Below are 17,446 nucleotides of genomic sequence, written 5' to 3' on the forward strand. Positions count from 1 at the left end.
TCGATTCCATTATGTACTTCAGATCCCAACCCCACAGTAACAAGCGTCACTGTATTGCCCCACTTGAGATGTTACATTCGACAAACATCTTTGTACTGACACTTCTCAAAATTGCATGACATTGTAAACTTTATAGCTATTCAATGATTGGTTACTCTATCTTAATTTAAAGATATACCAAACACTTTCGTCTGCGCACGATTAAGTGCCTGCAGCCATTCACGCAACTCATCATACTACCCGAGCTTGAGGCCTTTATAAAGAGTAGTAGTAGTCGCAGATTGAAAAGACAAGTATTTATATTGTCCAACGACTTCTCTTACTCTCCGGTCCTTATGGCTTCACTCTCCTGCTTTCTCTTCTTAGATCTCTGTGTACTAGAACAGCCATGAAATCAACATCTTTTTTCCTCTTAACTACATCTCATCACATCATTATATGAACCAACGACAGCGCGGCGGACGAACCATGAAATAATTGCACCTCAATTGCTGAATTGACAGCATTCGCCGTGGAAAAATTACACAGTGGCAATATAAACATGGCCATCCTAGCGTAGTGTTGTCATCTCAGAGAGGCAATGCTATGATGCCATCCGTGCGTGATACAGCCGCCGACGGTATACTAGAACTATGTAGCTCGGCGTTAAAGAGAGTTTTGCCATGGAAAAGCGTATATTTGTGAGTGACACATGATGTAATAAGTATCTGTCTCAATACATACTGGAATGCATTGACGCTCATAACACTAACAGTCAGGTTAAGAACCAGAGTCTATTACTGATGAACTGGTGGTTGGCGAAGATTGTAGATAGGCTAAAATTGAAGTGTTACGTCTGAGGGAAGTATATTTGTCTCCATTGAATATAATTGAATCAAGCGTTTTATATCTTCTAGATTGATAGCAAGACTGACCAAAACAAATAGTAGTAGATGGCGCGCTTATATGAAACCCAACATCTGGCATCTACTTAAGCTTGAATTAAGTAAATTTAAAGAGAAAAAGGCACACATCCCCCCGAAACCATACAACTCCCAATTAGGAACAACAAAACAGATCCATCGAACCGGGGTTAAGAACAAACGAAACATCAACTACTCTCGACCGATGATCCTCATGCAGCCAATCGCGCCACATAAGACCCCGACCGGTATTTAGATAGGCGCAATCACAGCCTTCCATCGCTGGATCATATCAAGATTGAGACATGTCATGTCAATTTTCCTGATAATTAGGTTCTTATCTGTATGCTGCTCCATTTATTTCCTCCCCACATTGTCCATTCATGAATGATTGCATTGAGCCACACTCACTCTCCCCTTGCATACTCATCCAATGGGTATTCGCAATGGGTGATGTAAGCTCAGTAGGCATTTAGTGGCAGTAATTAAGTAGAGCAAATGTATACGTCAGATGGGCAAATAATCTGTGGTCTGATCCTTATGTTGTTGCCTTTTTATGTGTCATGTTGTGTTGTGGGTGCTGATCGGGAATACCAAGTAGTAGACCGGGTATGTAACTATGCACTCTGTGCCTGATTGTCAATGTACGCGGGCTTCTAACCATTTTCTATACTTTGTACGGATCCAGAATTGGCAAACTAACTAGCTAGCTAGGAAAGGTAGTACTCAGGAACAGCTGCTGACAACTGCGTGTGCTCCGAGCTTCATCTTCCCTCGTAGATTTGAAATTAGAGCTGGTGCAGCAGCGATTTTAAAGTTCGCTGGGAGAAAACCAAGCAAGTTACCCCTGCATTGGAGGAAGGTGTTCTGCAAATAGGAGAGAGAGATTTCTGGGGAATAAAGTTCAGTAGACGCGGTGTGTGTGATTTGGGTTTCCAATGGGGGGAGAGATGCCAATCCTCCCGCTTCAATTTTAGGACCTAGCACTTGTACTACTAGGTTTGTTCAGGAGGTTGCAGCAGCAGATAAGTGAACGAGATAGTATCTCGAGAATGATAACGATAACTCCCGTAATTATTGGCCTAATAATGGAGTAATTTACGAACTAGTATAATAAATTATCAAATACATCACATGTTTTAAGTAACGAATATTCACGGTTTCAGATGTGTTAGTTGCTTAATGTCCGCAGTCGGGAGTGGTGGATTTGATTAGCTACTCAGGTCTCGGTTTTAGATTGATGACTGACACATATGGTGTCATTGTGGATAAACGGTGTTATGGAGCCACGAACGGGGAGGAGCAGGCATGACATTGTATTCAGAAGTCAGATGGGATTGAAATCATTTTCTGATTTTTCATTGTCATCCGACAACCCGCAACCTATTGTTTGCTTCTACATCCGACAGCTTTCATCATGCAAACATGTTGTCAGAGAAGCCACATTCCATGGCTGTTTTGTGGCAAAGACATCCCCGGCTAAAAATATCCCAAGCTTCCGGGTGCTTTGTTTTTTCTGGTTTTTTTTCTTTGTTATTTTATTTGATTTAAGATTTTTTTTTTTCTTCTTTGTTTACAGTGTATTATTATTCCTTTTCCAGATATCTGCTCGTAACTTCATGCCAATGCTTGGCCCCCTGACAGAGTAGACAATCCACGAGCTACTAGTTACTTAGTGACAAAGTATTTTATCTATGAGCCACGGGAGACTGTCGTGTGCCGCGCGCCAGATTCCTGATCTGTTGAATCTCCCTCCGATTCGGGCAGGTTCATAGAAATCAAGGCGATGAGGTAATCTGGCATGCGCACGCAGCCAACGTGAGGATGCCGCCCTGTTGGTGTAACAACCAAGCCCTGCTTCCAAGGACGATTGCGGTAATTCATTGTCGGTCAAGAGACCTTTCTGCTCTCCCGTATTGGACATACTGTGTAAGTGATGTATGTATATGTACGTGTGTATGATATTTATTATTATCATTAGCTAACTAGGCAGACGCATAAAATTGGCCGTTCGCGACTAGATGATTTTTCATGTCTTGGGTCTTATCTGGTGCGCGGAATGACCGGCTGTCAACTCGAACCAGTTTTTTTTTTTTTTTTCCCTCGAGGACTAACTAGTCCGGTAGTTAGTAGATAGGACTTTTCCGTTTGCTGATTTGATTCCGAGGAACAAGGCCCATTTGGTTTAAGACATTGTGGGTGACCGAGTGAGCACCAACCGGGGTTTATTTGTTGTGGATTTAGTCATAGGGGCGGACCACATGGAGGGGGACACTTGGGTTATGGGCTATGTAGATACCTGCCTAGTAGGCGCTGCGGGATATTTGGTTGCTCATGAAGATTTTAAGCGAGCACGAGATTTAGTAGCACCTTGGGTCTGGGGAAGATTGAAGAAGGGAGAAAAAAGGGGAGAGTTTTCTTAGTTTTATGTGGATGAGCGCACCCTTCTCCATGATCAACCCCAAGGATTTCCCTGTTTTCTTGCAGTGTCAGGGACAGACCGGGCAGCGCTAGACGAGTAACTCACTAAGGACTACTAGTGTCTTGCTCGGGGTGCTTAGTGGCCCAAAGCAGCGCCTGCCGATAAGGAACAGCAAGAAATCAGAAAGCAGAATTCAACGGAGGGAATTAACTTTGGGTGGAGTGGGGCAGGGCCCTGCTTAGAGACTAGCGCACTAGTAGGGGTCCTGGGGCAGATCAGGGATTCGTCCATTGAGAGCTTCCCAATCCAGAAAGAACGACGGATCCTGCATGGAAGTTCTCCCGTACCGTGATGGTAAATACCGCTCTTACTTTACCTTTCGCCATGATCGGTCCGAGGGCTCTTATCAGGGCCAAGGTAAGCTCGGGGGGAGGTGACCTGGGATACCTAACAGATCATCGGGCCAACAACATGCCAGATGTAGTCAGTGGGCATCTTTTCCAGCTGGGTCATCACGAGTTACTCGGATAGCTAATCTAAACAAAGGGGTTAGAAAAACCCCCGGGATGTCTCTCGGTCTGCGTGAGGGGGAGAGGGGAAAAGACAACGTTCTCGAAAGGTTCTCGTGCTGCTCTGCGGTTGCTGGAAACCGAATACGCCGTATGAGGCCGTGCATTACCAGCAAGGTGAAATTACCTGACGGGTGGCTACGAGTCCCACCGGAACCGCATTCGCATTGAACCGTTCCTTTCACAACGAGAGAGCGAGAAAGTGAAGAGCGCCGACTTTCTAGGCAAGTACTAGAGCTATATAGTATATGACTTCTCCTTTTCCTCCTCCCAATTCGGGTGACTTCCTTCCTCATTGTACTCGTGGCACAATCCCGGGCTCGTTCTATCGTTACTTCTGCTCTCTTCCCGGTCGTCTTCGTCTTCTTCTACTTCTACTCTCTTTACTCTTCTCCTGCCCAGTACTCCTCCTCATCCTCATCCTTTTTTCTATCCATCTCTCCCTCGGCGGTGATACGGCGATAAGAATACTACTTCACTTACCTCCCGAACTACCCGCGGTCCCTCATTTATCGGCGCAACTTGTGATTGGATTCCACTTGCATAGCCCTCGGGTTTCCCATTACTTAATTCTCTCGCCGTCTTTATATAGAAACCGGTATCTTTATTCTTCACTACGGTAAAATAAAGGCCAGGACTGAAATTCGGTATGCCCCAACTTTCCTGTGCCACTCAGGCACAGCCAGACATTAGAGCCAGTGAATGTTGCGCCTAAATGTATTAATAAACTAACGGTTTCCCTCTTCAGTGTTGTCTTGCACATCTCCAGACCAATCTCCTAGTGTCTTGTTATACAGACATCTGCTTCCTAATTCCCAGATCTTGCACTGAACCCTGTCCGCCACAATGGTGCGGTACACTTCTTCCATTCTCTTGGCCTCGTTGGCCGCCACTTCCGGCTGGGCTACCTCGTCCCCTCCTTCATGCAGTACCAGCTCTCAGTGTCCCGAAGAGTATCCTTGCTGCTCTCGTGCGTTGGTCCCTTTTCTAATCTAGCCCTATGTGGTATTACCATCATCCGCTAATGCTCGTTTAGAATATGGACAGTGCGGTACTGGTGCTTACTGCTTGGGTGGTTGCGACCCCATCTCGTCATACTCTCTAGACTCTTGCGTTGGTGAGCCCGTGTGTGAGAGCAAGACCTACAAGTGGGACTCTCTCGATAGTGCCGCGCTGAACACCAAATATCTCGGAAATGCGTCCGAATACGACTGGGTCTACAGCGGCTACCCCAAGTTGGACGATGGTAATCTTCTCCTCACGATGCCTAAGAACACCGTCGGTACGCTCTTTGCGAACAACCACTACGTCTGGTACGGCAAGATTTCCGGCAAAGTCAAGAGCAGCCGTGGTGCCGGTGTTGTCACGGCTTTTATCCTGCTTTCGGACGTCAAGGACGAGATCGACTTTGAGTGGATCGGTGCGGATCTGGTCAATGTCCAGACCAACTATTACTGGCAGGGTGTTCTGAACTGTAAGCCTGACATTATCCCGAATGAAATGCCCCAAACCCGCTGCTAACATGCCTTGTGCAGACAACAACGGCGATAAGGATGCAGTCAATGGAAGTGATACATTCGATGATTGGCATGAGTATGAGATCGACTGGAAGGAAGATGCGATTACCTGGTCGGTGGATGGTGAGGTGAAGCGGACTCTCACCAAGGAATCGACCTGGAACGAAACTGCGAAGCGCTACCAATACCCCCAGTCCCCATCCAGAATGCAGCTTTCCCTGTGGCCTGCCGGCCAAGCCAGCAACGCACCAGGAACCATTGAGTGGGCGGGTGGCGAAATCGATTGGGACAGCCAGGACATTAAAGACAAGGGTTACTACTATGCCACGTTTGGCGAGATCACTGTTCAGTGCTACGATGCCCCGAATGGCACTGTTTCGAACGGAAACAAGTCGTACATGTTCACCAACAAGGATGGGCTACAGCAATCGGTTCAGATCACCAACAATGACACCGTTCTTGCATCTTTTGGCGCCACCGGTCTCGACATGGATCTTGGTGCCAGCGACTCCAGCAGCAGTAACGGAACTAACGGCACGGTTCCCGAGAACCAGGGAGGATCAGGAAACGTACCCGGCACCAGCACCTCGAGTGGCAGCTCCAGTACCTCTTCTGGATTCAGCCAGGGCAGCAGCACCGACACGAGTGGTGCTCCCTCCCAGAATGAGCGAGTCATGAGAGGCTCATTCTTTGCTGCCTTGGTCGCAGTTGTCGTTCTGGTCGCTCTCTAAGGAGACTCGACAAGCAATCACCTTCTTCACTTCTTGGATATTCTTATTCACATAGCTCGATTCTCGGTGCATGCCCTTCCTTTACGACTTGTGGTTATCATTCTTAATCTTTTTTTTTACTGTTCTATACCTGGCGCTCCGAACGCCCGTCTTTTCTTTGATCGGATCTTGTACCTTTATGTTTTTGCCCCCATTGGATGTCTTTATGGTTATTATGACTGCGCCTGGGTGGTCGCGTTTTTACTGTCATGGACATGACTTGAATACACATACTAATACCCCTTTTCCGCCGGGTAAACAGGTGCCCGGTAGCTGAATGTGTTTATTTTCTCTTTCACTGGTCTGGTGTTTGCATGGTAGATTATTAAATGCCAATGGTTCCATTTGGTCAGACAGACAAGCGAATACCGAAATAGGATTAATGTACATCACTTCTAGTTCACCGGACGGTACCGAAGAACAAGTTACAACATACAAGTAGCTACATGCGGGACTCTAACTTCCACAAGTTGATACAACTACCTTTTTGCCCTTCACATCAATCAAAAAGACCAGCAAACTACGCTCTCCCCCACCCGCAACTCTAGCCCCTCTCCACTAAACCCTTCCTTATCCTAGGCAACTCATCGCCCACCTACCCAACCAACTAACTAAACGCCAAAACGTACATCTACCCCGGAATGATCCACCCCCGATGCATGCAGATACTACGTCTTCTCGCTGGTATTATTCTACTACGAGAGGCTTACCCAGCTGAATCAGACCAATGCTTCGAGGCGGAGAGAGTGGATATAGATTTCCGTTTCGGGGTGTGCCGGGGAGGTAGGGGGAGGGGTGAGCCTATTGTGGTGGGGATGGGAATGTATGGGGGTGTTTGTGGGTCGTGGTGTTTCAGTAGCTGTGGGGGAAGAATGGGTATGGGGCAGCGGTATTGGTGTTGCAGTGGTAGGGGTAGGTACTTTGATACCTAACTAGGTAGGATGGGATGTAGGATAGTTGGGAAATGGTAAGATAGTAATATATCTAGATACCTAGTGATACGCGTATTATGCATTGTACGAGGTTTTTGCTAATTGTGGGCCGAACTTGGCTATGGTAAAGAGAACAAGGAAAGAAAAGCATTCTGATAACATTTCGTATGAACTGATTGAGTGGTTAAACGCCAGAACACCCACACCAAAGTATTATGCGACATTGGTAATTTAGATCATCGTTTGTCAAGGGTTGTATAGATGGCAGGATGGATAAAATCATAAGGTTTAGACGTGACAGATGTAGGGCGTGACTAAGTGTATTTATTAGCTTCAGTGGCTCTCGCCACAGCTGCAGCCTCGCTCGGAGAGTCCGCGCTTGCGGAACTCGCCGTGGTAGGTGTCTAGGCCTTCGGTTCGGACATCCTCGCCTAGAGGGTCGCCGAGCCAGCCATAGGGGCTATCCTCGGAAGACATGGTCCAGTAGTCCGATGAGAGAAGCTTCTTGGTCGTGCTCTTGAGGTCCAGGTCGAGGAAGTCGGCCAGGAAGGAGCCGACTTCGGTGTTCTCGTGGTTGCCTGCTAGGGGAAACGCGAGTTTCCCGGAGGCGTAGATGTTGACATCGACACCTGGTCTGAGGTTAGTTCATGATCGAAGGGGGTTGATATGGATGGTGGTATCATACCGGAATGTCCGTGGGTTGCCCAACCAATTTGAGCCCTGCGGCTGACAATATCCGCAAAGACGTACTGGGGGTTATATGGGTAATTGGGGTCGAGAACGGCGTTAATCTCCTCGTCCGTGACATCTGTGATGCCAAGATCGTTCTCAATGAGGCTGCGGACGAACTTGTACTGCTTCTTGTCGTCCGTTTCAGTGGCGAGATAGTTCACTAGCTTCTTGTTGACGTACTCCGAAGAGTGACTGGCATTGGCCAGGACACCGGGAAGCCATTTGTAGTCGGGGTATTCAGGCTGTAGCTGACGCGCGATTGACAAGCCTCCAGTCTCATGGTCGGATGTGCTCACGACCACGCCCGGAGTCGAGTCCTGCTCTAGGAACTCCAGCACGGCCGCAAAGGCCTTGTCATATGCCAAGACTTCATTGACCTGTGCAGCCGGGTCGTTTCCATGGCCAGCATGGTCGATGCGCGAACCCTCAATCATGAGGAAGAAACCCTGCTCACTGTCGGCGGTGGCCTGGCTGAGTATCGTCAAGGCGGTACGGGCCATCTCCTCAAGAGAGGGGTACACGTCATTCTGGCTGCGGCGGTCGATCTCGAAGGGAATGTCTTTCTCCGCAAAGAGCCCCAGGAGTGGCAGTTTGCCTTCAGTCCCTCCATTCAGAGAGTCGAACCCGGCTCGATCATCCATGTAATGGTATCCACCCTCCTTCGCCAGCTCGACAAGGTCGCGGTCATCGCCCCGACAGCTTCCGTCAGTCGAGTTGGGCAAGAAGTGACACCGGCCTCCACCCATGATAAGATCCACCACCCGGCCCAGCGGGTGCTCCCCGATTTCCTGTTCCGCAATCCGGTCTTCGTACTGTCGGAGATTCACATGTGAAGCAAAGCAAGCCGGAGTCGCATCGGTGATACGAGTCGTCACTACCAGCCCCGTCTTGTAACCAGCCAAGGAGGCAGCCTCGAGGACGGTGCCACAAGGCGAATGGTCAGGAAGCACGGAGATGGCGCCGTTGTAGCTCTTATGACCACACGAGAATGCCGTCGCACCGGCCGCGGAATCCGTCACAAGGCTGGAGCTCGATCGTGTACGGGAGGTACCGACAAAGTGCTTGTCCAGGATGAGGACTTCGTCAGCGGGAAGCCCTTGTGTGAGTTGTTTGTAGCTCCTGGTCATGGACAGACTAGCGGGGCCCATGCCGTCGGACACCATGAAGATAAGGTTCCGTTTGCCAGTCGGCTTCGTCCAGGGATCTTTCGAGCGATCTGGGCCGCGACTAGATTCATGTTGGTAAACGACGGAGAGAACGATGACAGCTACCGTAGCAATGAGGGCCCAGGTGAAGAGGCCGAGCTCTTTCCAGAAGCTCCATCTGCGGCGTCGGTCACGGTCGGTGCGGATCCCGGTTAGCAGGGCGTCCTCCTCCTCGGCATTCCGAATGGAGGAATGGTCGGACGAGGGTCGTGAGGCCAAGAGAGGCTCTTCACGCGCCATAGTGTTGTGAGAGGCTCTCTTAGAGTAGATAGAGGAGAATTCAGATGAACAGAGAAGAATCGAACATGGGGGGAGGAGAGATGGGAGGTTGGACAGGAGGAGGTGAGCAACAGGCGGGAAGATCGTCCGGGGTTGCACTTGTTGGCCTGAGCTAAACCCCGATTAGTCCAGGCCGCCCTCTTGCTGTTTCGGGTATCGCGCCGCCTGGGGATCGCCGTCGACGTCACATGGAGTCTGCCACTAGTGATGCTGTATAGCACTAGACAAGTCAAAACTAGGCTAATTTCCCAGACATATCATTATCTATTATACATGAATACAAGAGTGGATGGGACATCATAAAGGGACGATGACTCCCTCAGAATACGAACAACAATAACATACACAACGTTAGCCCCCAATATCACAGCGAGCCACCGGGTAGCCCCATAGTATCCAGGGTCCAACGCCCCCTAATATGACTGCTCAGACACCAGCTCAGAAATGCCTCTACCTCCCCTTCCATCCGATTGGGATCATAGCCGCAGCAATCTCCGACACGCCTCTCTCCGTAGCCAACAGATTGAACTGCGCAGCAGCATTCCTCGTGTCCAACACTTCCACCCGAACTCCCAAAGAATTGACATGTCTCTTGGTCTCCGGCGACAGAGGGAACACAGTCTCTCCCATGCCAATAATCAACATATCTAGAAACCATCAAAAGTCACAGGTTAGCCACATATTCCCAAGCATCCTAAGCTATAATACAACCACTCCCGTAGCCAAAAGAAGGAACAAAAGCAATAAACATACCCGGACGAGGCCAAACCAGATCCAAAATTCCCCACGCATGCTCCGGAACCTCAAACTGGCCCTTCTGATTGACCATACTGTTCTTCCCCGCTTCAGCACCTTGCCACGGCCGCCAGACAAAAGCTTCTCCGCCAACAAGGAACACTCCATCCCCACCGGTGATCTTGACGCCATTGTCCAGATGAAATCCCGTATCAAGAGTAGCGTCGATAGCGGTCGTCGGGGCAGGGATGTTTCCCAGCACGTTGAGGGCACTAAAGTCCGTCTGAGTGTCTTCCTTGGACGGCGGGCCGCGGTCTCGGCTGGAGGGCTTTGCGCTGTGAGCGCGAGGGATCATCCGGGTCGGACGGGCATCGTTGCTGTTGTAGCGGTGGAATGTGAGGGGGGAGGAGGTCAGTCGACTGAGAGGGGAGACGGAGCGAGATGCGAGCTGTGTGCAGATTGCGCTGCTGCTGCAGTTGGGGGAGATTGAGGTGCGCAAGGCGCGGAGGAGTTGGGGGGACGGGGGATGCATTGTTGGGAATTTGATGTCGTGTGATACTGCAAAGACGTTTGACCTCCTTAGGAATAGTATGGAGTATCAACAGGATGATAAAGTGTTCCGGCCCTGTGAGGTTTTAGAGGCAAGTTGTAGAAGTTGGCAGTATCCGTTGTCTGAAGGATTGTAAGAGCGGAGCAGCCGAGCTTGAGAAGTCGAGAATCCGGAGGTTTGCTGCCTCAGGCAGCATAACCCAGCTTGACCGCAATTGGCCAATGGAACGCTCGCAAATAGTAACAGCTGTCGCAGCCATGTAAAGGATGAACTCTTCTTTAGTCAAACTACAGCCTTGAAGCAGATACACAAAAGAATCTTATGAAATTAAATACTAGAGGATGCTATCGATCAATATCGTAAATGTCGTATGTCAAATGCAACTGGTCTAATAAATTTTATTCACGGTTCCAACCATTTTGTACGTCCCTTACCGAAACAGAAAAAGGAGGCGAGGTTGATGTTCGATATAGAATGACAACTGAACAATATGTCATGCAGTCGTGAGTTGCTTGGAATGCAATTGCACCTAAGGGAGCAATTCCAGGGAAGCGAGAATCCCGGGTATCCTGTCAAACCCAAAAGAAACAAAAGGTGCTATATCTCCCACCCCGTCATTCACAAGCGTTCAACGCGGGTGCAGAGATGTATCCGTCTGAAGTTGACTGGTTATACCTACTGAGTGCTCACCGAGCTGTCTCCTGTCCTTTGCGGCCATCGTCACCAGGTTTGTTGGCCGGCTTTCGGTCCTCATCGGACTGACTGGAACTGTCATCGGCGGCACCCGATGTGGATGCGCTACGCAAGCGTTGAGCACGATCTTGAAGCACTTGGGCTTCCGCGGCAGCCCTCTGGGCACGAATCTGTTTACGCCACATGCTGGCATATCGACCTTTCATTGCCAGCAATTGATCGTGAGTGCCACTTTCGGCCACTCGGCCTTCATGCAAGACTACTATCCTGTCTGCCGTCGTGATGGTACTCAGTCGATGAGCAATAACAAGCATCGTCCGCCCACGGGAAAGGCTGGACAGCGCGCCCTGGATGTGCTCCTCTGTTTCTGTGTCCAGCGCAGCAGTCGCTTCATCCAGAAGAATTATTCGCGGGTTCTTGAGAATGGTCCGAGCAATGGCAACCCGCTGTTTCTCTCCGCCGCTGAGCCGGAGACCGCGCTCACCGACCTTAGTGCTATATCCATCGGGAAAGGACATGATCTTGTCGTGGATGCTGGCAGCACGGCAAGCTTCATAGACCTCCTCATCCGTCGCGTCCTGATTGGCGTACTTCAAATTGTACATCAATGTCTCGTTGAAGAGCACCGTGTCCTGTGGCACAACACCGATGTGCTTTCGGAGCGAATCGATTGTGATACTTTCCACATCGTGCCCATCTACACGAATGCGGCCCCTCGTCGCGTTATAAAACCGGAAGAGTAGACGGAAAACAGTGGACTTTCCTCCGCCTGACTCACCCACCAGAGCTGTGGTTGTCCCGGGCTCGCAGCGGAATGTCAGCCCATTCAAGGCTGGTTTCCGGGTGTCATATGAGAACTCGACATTTTCAAACATGATATCACCCTTGCAGAGTGGCAGGGGCCTGGCGCTGGGTCGATCGACCACGGTGGGCTGCTCCCTGAACAGTTCCAACAACCGCTCTGAGTTTATCATGGCTGACTGGATGGAACGGTAGAAGGTGCCGAAGAAGTTCAAGGGCCCTTGCAATTGGGCCATGTATGTGAGGAGTGAAACAAACTGACCAACATCCCGCTGTCCTAACGATACCTGATAAGCCGCGATAAAGCATGCAATCAGCAAACCTAGCATGAAAACAGTGTTCTGCGATGTATTCAGCAGATTGAGGGAGAAGAGAACGTGATATTCGGCCTTCTGGAAGTCAGACACGGCATTTCTGTATCTGCCAAATTCGTATTCTTCGGCATTGAAGTATTTCACGGTTTCATAAGAGACCATAGAATCGTTCCTAGCCATACTGTAAGCCTTGCAAAAAGAAGGAGTAACTGGTAATATCGAGTACTTACTTAACAGCGTCTTCTTGTCTGGACTTGTTGACCATCTCTCTGCGGATTTCCGCTCGCCATTGCGCCATCCGCACGGTGACGTAGAGATAGCAGAAAGTGACGATAGTCACCACGAGCGCATAATAAGCGTCTAGGAAGACAAGGAAGAAGACAATCGCAACACAGAGGTCAACCAACATAGGGACGACCTGAAAGGTTACTTGTTCGAGGAATGTGTTGATCGAACTGCCCTTGCTCAGGGCAGATAGCACTTCACCCGTCTTTTTCCCTAGGTGGAAATCGAGACTCAGACCGTGCACGTGCTCGAAAGCCGCTGTCGAAAGCTCCATGTAGGAGTACTGGCTCACAGGAATCCATAGATTAGACCGCAAAGAGCCGATAAGACCCTGGTTGCCCTGCAACCACCGGTAGAGAATGTAGAGACAGATGTTGAACCACGGGACTCGAAACTCGCCGTCTTGTTTGGAGAGCATGTTGGTAATGACACCTGCCTGGTAAGGAACCAGCACATTCACGATCCGTTGCAATACAATTAGCAGAAAGCAGATGACCACTACTATTTGCAAGCGACGGGATTTCGATGGCCACAGGTATGGGAAGAATAGTGAATAACCGCTGAGATACTCCCACCAACTAGTTGACGGAACTGTAGTCGGGCGAACCCACGGGTCGGTGGGCTTGGAAGCCTGCGCGTGACCATTCGTTGAGCCATAAGCATTCCCGTTTTCTGCGTGGTGGCCGTTGAGTAATCCCGTGGTCTCATTGACCCCATTGGCGTGACCATGAGCTCTTTTGGAGTTGAAGTTGATCGTATGAAACATGTACGACATGACCATAGCCATGAGGAACAGTACCCTGATACAGTTCAGGACCACCTCCGCCAACTCCCACGGCGTTATACCTTGTCTCAGGCGACCACCAACAGGATTCCCAACCACAGGTTCGCGGTGTACGTCGGAATAGATGGAGAGAGAGGTTCCTAGGATACCCAGCTCAATCGGAATCGCCACTAGCCATGGAATGAATTGGGCGAAGGTTGGAGAGGGGTTTGTATCCAACAGGGAGACAAGTATGATCGCGTAGTCGAAGAATGAGCCCACGACATAGATCTAGTGTCATTAGCGACGATGCCCCTCCCGTTTCTTGAGGTTCCAACCCAGGCTTGGGTCAGAACTAAAAACTGAGGCAAGGCAGAGGACTTACCACCACTGATTGGCCACACCACCAGTGTTCCGATCTTGCAATCATGACATGGGCCACATTAAGGGCACCATCTGCGGCAATTGTTAAAAGTACCCCGACAGACAGCCACTTGAACAACAATTTTGTGCGTTCCGAGAACCTTTGCGGTGCCTTGATCACGGTCATTGTACTCCGGGACCGTTTGGGGAGTGGTCGCCCACCGGGACCTGTGTGAACGGCATTGGCGTTCTTGTTCGCATTTCTAGCCGTAACAATGGAGCTGGCAATGAAGGAGGCGACAAATATGAGGAGCAGGATAATGGGCGACGCAATGCGCAAGTACGCCACCATATCGCGAGTTGCGTGTTGGTAACCCATGATGTGCAGTCCTCCCAATTGGCCGATATAGTATCAGTAGACCATTTAAGGTATTTCCATGACCCAGCGACCACCTTCTTCTTCTATATTGACACCGAAGACCGCAAGATGTGAAAGATCCGCAATCGGTAAGATGACGGGGGATAACTTGTTATAAAATGGGTAGGAGGCGAAAGCTGCTCTGAAGTTTGGCGATCGAAAGAGCCAAAAGTTGTAATGGACTGGGGGTGGATCGACAAACACGTGGGAAGAGTAGCCTCTTTTTCGATCTTCTATTAAGCTTAGGAATGGAGGAGAAATGTCTCTCCCTTAACCAAAAACGACAGACAGAATAAGAAAAGAAGAAAAAGAAAATGTCTCGTAAAGAAAAGAAAAGGGCAATGGAAGAGTCGGGGGTAAGAGGAAAAAAAAAAAAAAAGTTTTTGTTCAATAAGTACAGGAGAAGAATACAGATAGGCTAATCCCGAAACTATAAGAGGAGAGGAAAAGAACAAGATCCGGGAAAGACTTGCTTGCACCAGGGCAGATGGTATCAAGCAGGGAAAACAAAGAAGCCCCAGTAGGGAGGGGAGGCCAGCGGAAGAGAGGGAAGGAGAGGGAAAGACGGAAGAAAGAAAAGAGCAGGTAGGGAAAGACAGGACGAGAAGATAGCAAGAGGCAACACGCGAGAGGAAAGGATCGTTGGAGGATACAAATAGTAACTGGACGGTCGAGGAAGAATGACGGTGTGGATGCGAAAGCAGCAGTCGAGAACCCAGACTAGCCGGACCCAAAGCTACTCCAAGCTTGGTTGGCTTCGGAAGGCGAAAAATAGGAATCGGATCCAGCTGAACCAGAAGAAGGGGGATGGGATAAAATAAATTGAATTTATTTATTAGTTATTCTATATGAGCAAGAAGAAGGATAATTAAAATTAAATCAAATGATTTAAATCATAGGAACAGTCGCTCTTCATTTTTCCTCTTTTCTTCCAACGGTCGGTTTACTTTGCTTCTTTTTTATTCCAGTTCATTTCAATTTTTCTCTATTTTATTTTCTGAAATTCTTCGAGGATGATCAGATGCAAAATCGGAGGTTTTTATTTTATGCCTCTTGCTTTTTCTTTTTCGTTTTTTTCGTCTTTTTCGTCCTTTTTATTATTTTTTTTAATTAATTTCTCTTTCCCCCCATATTCCTTTGCATGCTGTTCCTCCCCACCATTGCTTAAATGTTACGTGTCGAGGAGCAAGGTGTGGCTAAAACAACCCAAAGTAGATAAATTAGAATTCATGGGGTGTTTTCTTGTCTTTCTTTTTCAAAAGGCGGAGAAAAGGACGGTGTGCTGAAATGTATGATCAAACTACAGTGTTGTTGTTGTTGTTGTTGTTGTTTGTACGTAGCTGTTTGTTAGTCCCATGAAGTAAGTACCTGCTGAGGCCTGTTCATGGCCGCTTCCTCGGGTCTGGGTGGATTTGACCAAATGATTCGTGCCCAATGGGAACAGGGGTTGGAATGAAGGTTCGAGTCTTGGGGTAAAGGAGGACAATTCGCCCGACGACGGTCACGAACCCTCAGAAAGCATTCAGGAAAGCATGGAAGCCTGTAATAAATGAATGACTACTAGATACTGCATAGAGTAGTTAGCTATACTAACTGTGGGGTACAAGAAAACAACTCTTGAGGCTTGATTGCTACATGATTCGAGCGAGACATACTTGTTGCATACATACATGATACCACACACACACACAGCTGCTACTACCACTGCGTACTGCGATAAAGTTATTATCCTATACTACCACCAGCTGCTAGATACTCCGTGCAGTAGCTACTAGCCAACCTGTGGGTGGAAGGGTTGAGATCGTTTGTGTAACCCTCGATAGAAGTGAAAGAAGAAACAGAAATCGACGATCTTTTCGGGACTCAGATGCAAACACCCACTGTAAAAAAGACGAAAAGAAAAGAAAAATAAGGGAAAGGCCAACAGGAGGGGGGTGGAAAAACTCAGGGCGTAAGGATAGTGGTGTGGTCGTGACAGATCTCGATGGAGGAGGGCGAGGCGCAGATCGATGCGAGAGGTAACCCGCAGCGGACGAATGATGAAGGGCCTGGCCTGCAACAGCAAATAGCCGTCCGGGGATTCCCTGGAAAGCTGTTTGCTGGGATGCCTGAGCAGCTCCTTGAATGGCTGCTGGCCTGCTGAGAGACAGAAGGACACATCACTCCTGCTGGCCCCCTTCCCACGATCTTACCGGTCCCCTTGGTTAGTATATATGAATATGGATCATTTTTGATTGATCGAGTCCTCATTCATAACCATGATGCAGGAGGGACGATCGTTTGGTGCGTAGGTGGCTGACAGCTTCAGGGACGGTTTCCAAAAGGAAATGTGGTCCGGTCGCTTTCTCCATGGTGAGCGCGAATTCCAATCCAATTTCCTCCCGCAAGGTAAAAGTAGACAGCAGCAAAGACCGATCAGGTTAATTGGGAGAATAGGGCGGAGAATTTCTTGCTTCAAGGGCAACGCAACACCATGATCATGGTGTCCGTTATTATCACCCGACCAAAAAGTCCCCTCCTCCGCTGTATGACCCAGCAGTCGGTCGCAACAATGCGGGGAGGGCTGGAACCGATCATGTTCTTCAAGTTGAGGATGCATCGCCATTGCCATTTCGACGAGTCATTCCTGGTACTAGTCTTTTAGCTTGTCCCACCCAGAAGTCCCGAGTGTCCGGATGATCTAAAACCGCGCCTGGAACGTACGGCCCTGGATGCGCCTCTTCCCCTCCACCCTCCTTAAAGTAAGACATGACATGACTACCACTGCCTATCGGTTTCATGGGGCTTGAGTAACTTATTTCTGGTGTTGCATGGTAGAGCATCCGATAGGTGGATACTGACTAAAATAAGCACGTTGCTGGGGGATGGTCAAACAACCCTCGACAGCTCCAGCTGTAGCCTCCCAGCTGCACTGTTTATCCTCTGACGTATTTCTTGACAGTCAAGTTCTGTTGACTAACTAACTAAAGTGCCAGAAGCTAACTACTTTGTCAGTAGTCGTCATGGAGCCGATCGAACCCATCCACCGTTGAATCCACACCGCCTTAACACTACCTGCATGCAGGTTGGATTTCCTCCAGCCTTTCCCAGTCTGCACCCGTCCATCCTTCCGTCCATCCAGAACGGTTATCCGAAACCAACCATTCGATGGCTTTTTAACCAACCCATGGTAACCCTCGAGAGTAGCGTCAATCTG

At 49.1% G+C, this 17,446-nt stretch overlaps 6 protein-coding genes across 6 annotated transcripts; 3 read left to right on the forward strand and 3 right to left on the reverse strand.

The window, feature by feature from the left end:
• The first annotated feature begins 2,986 nt into the window (after nt 1-2,986).
• Nucleotides 2,987-3,686, forward strand: BDQ94DRAFT_132688 (uncharacterized protein). Its single transcript, XM_026764107.1, has one exon. It carries the CDS (start codon nt 3,164-3,166, stop codon nt 3,323-3,325), a length of 162 nt encoding a protein of 53 aa, XP_026632248.1. The 5' UTR covers nt 2,987-3,163; the 3' UTR covers nt 3,326-3,686.
• A 728-nt stretch (nt 3,687-4,414) lies between these two features.
• On the forward strand, nt 4,415-6,264 carry utr2 (putative cell wall glucanase (Utr2)). Its single transcript, XM_026775509.1, has 4 exons — nt 4,415-4,540; nt 4,642-4,863; nt 4,930-5,367; nt 5,429-6,264. The coding sequence occupies exons 2-4, from the start codon at nt 4,740-4,742 to the stop codon at nt 6,139-6,141; spliced, it is 1,275 nt and encodes a 424-aa protein (XP_026632249.1). The 5' UTR covers nt 4,415-4,540; nt 4,642-4,739; the 3' UTR covers nt 6,142-6,264.
• An 846-nt stretch (nt 6,265-7,110) lies between these two features.
• BDQ94DRAFT_132692 (alkaline phosphatase) lies at nt 7,111-9,381 on the reverse strand. Its single transcript, XM_026764108.1, has 2 exons — nt 7,798-9,381; nt 7,111-7,741 (listed from the first exon to the last, which is right to left on the reverse strand). The coding sequence occupies exons 1-2, from the start codon at nt 9,287-9,289 to the stop codon at nt 7,446-7,448; spliced, it is 1,788 nt and encodes a 595-aa protein (XP_026632250.1). The 5' UTR covers nt 9,290-9,381; the 3' UTR covers nt 7,111-7,445.
• Nucleotides 9,382-9,564: 183 nt separating this feature from the next.
• On the reverse strand, nt 9,565-10,725 carry BDQ94DRAFT_132693 (Mth938-like domain-containing protein). Its single transcript, XM_026764109.1, has 2 exons — nt 10,082-10,725; nt 9,565-9,975 (listed from the first exon to the last, which is right to left on the reverse strand). Exons 1-2 carry the CDS (start codon nt 10,593-10,595, stop codon nt 9,779-9,781), a joined length of 711 nt encoding a protein of 236 aa, XP_026632251.1. The 5' UTR covers nt 10,596-10,725; the 3' UTR covers nt 9,565-9,778.
• A 196-nt stretch (nt 10,726-10,921) lies between these two features.
• hmt1 (putative vacuolar ABC heavy metal transporter (Hmt1)) lies at nt 10,922-14,536 on the reverse strand. Its single transcript, XM_026764110.1, has 3 exons — nt 13,855-14,536; nt 12,652-13,760; nt 10,922-12,593 (listed from the first exon to the last, which is right to left on the reverse strand). Exons 1-3 carry the CDS (start codon nt 14,209-14,211, stop codon nt 11,300-11,302), a joined length of 2,760 nt encoding a protein of 919 aa, XP_026632252.1. The 5' UTR covers nt 14,212-14,536; the 3' UTR covers nt 10,922-11,299.
• A 612-nt stretch (nt 14,537-15,148) lies between these two features.
• Nucleotides 15,149-15,577, forward strand: BDQ94DRAFT_132696 (uncharacterized protein). Its single transcript, XM_026764111.1, has one exon. The coding sequence runs from the start codon at nt 15,264-15,266 to the stop codon at nt 15,534-15,536; it is 273 nt and encodes a 90-aa protein (XP_026632253.1). The 5' UTR covers nt 15,149-15,263; the 3' UTR covers nt 15,537-15,577.
• Nucleotides 15,578-17,446: the final 1,869 nt, after the last annotated feature.

Source organism: Aspergillus welwitschiae (assembly GCF_003344945.1).
Source record: "Aspergillus welwitschiae strain CBS 139.54b unplaced genomic scaffold BDQ94scaffold_1, whole genome shotgun sequence".
In the NCBI taxonomy this organism is placed as follows: domain Eukaryota; kingdom Fungi; phylum Ascomycota; class Eurotiomycetes; order Eurotiales; family Aspergillaceae; genus Aspergillus; species Aspergillus welwitschiae.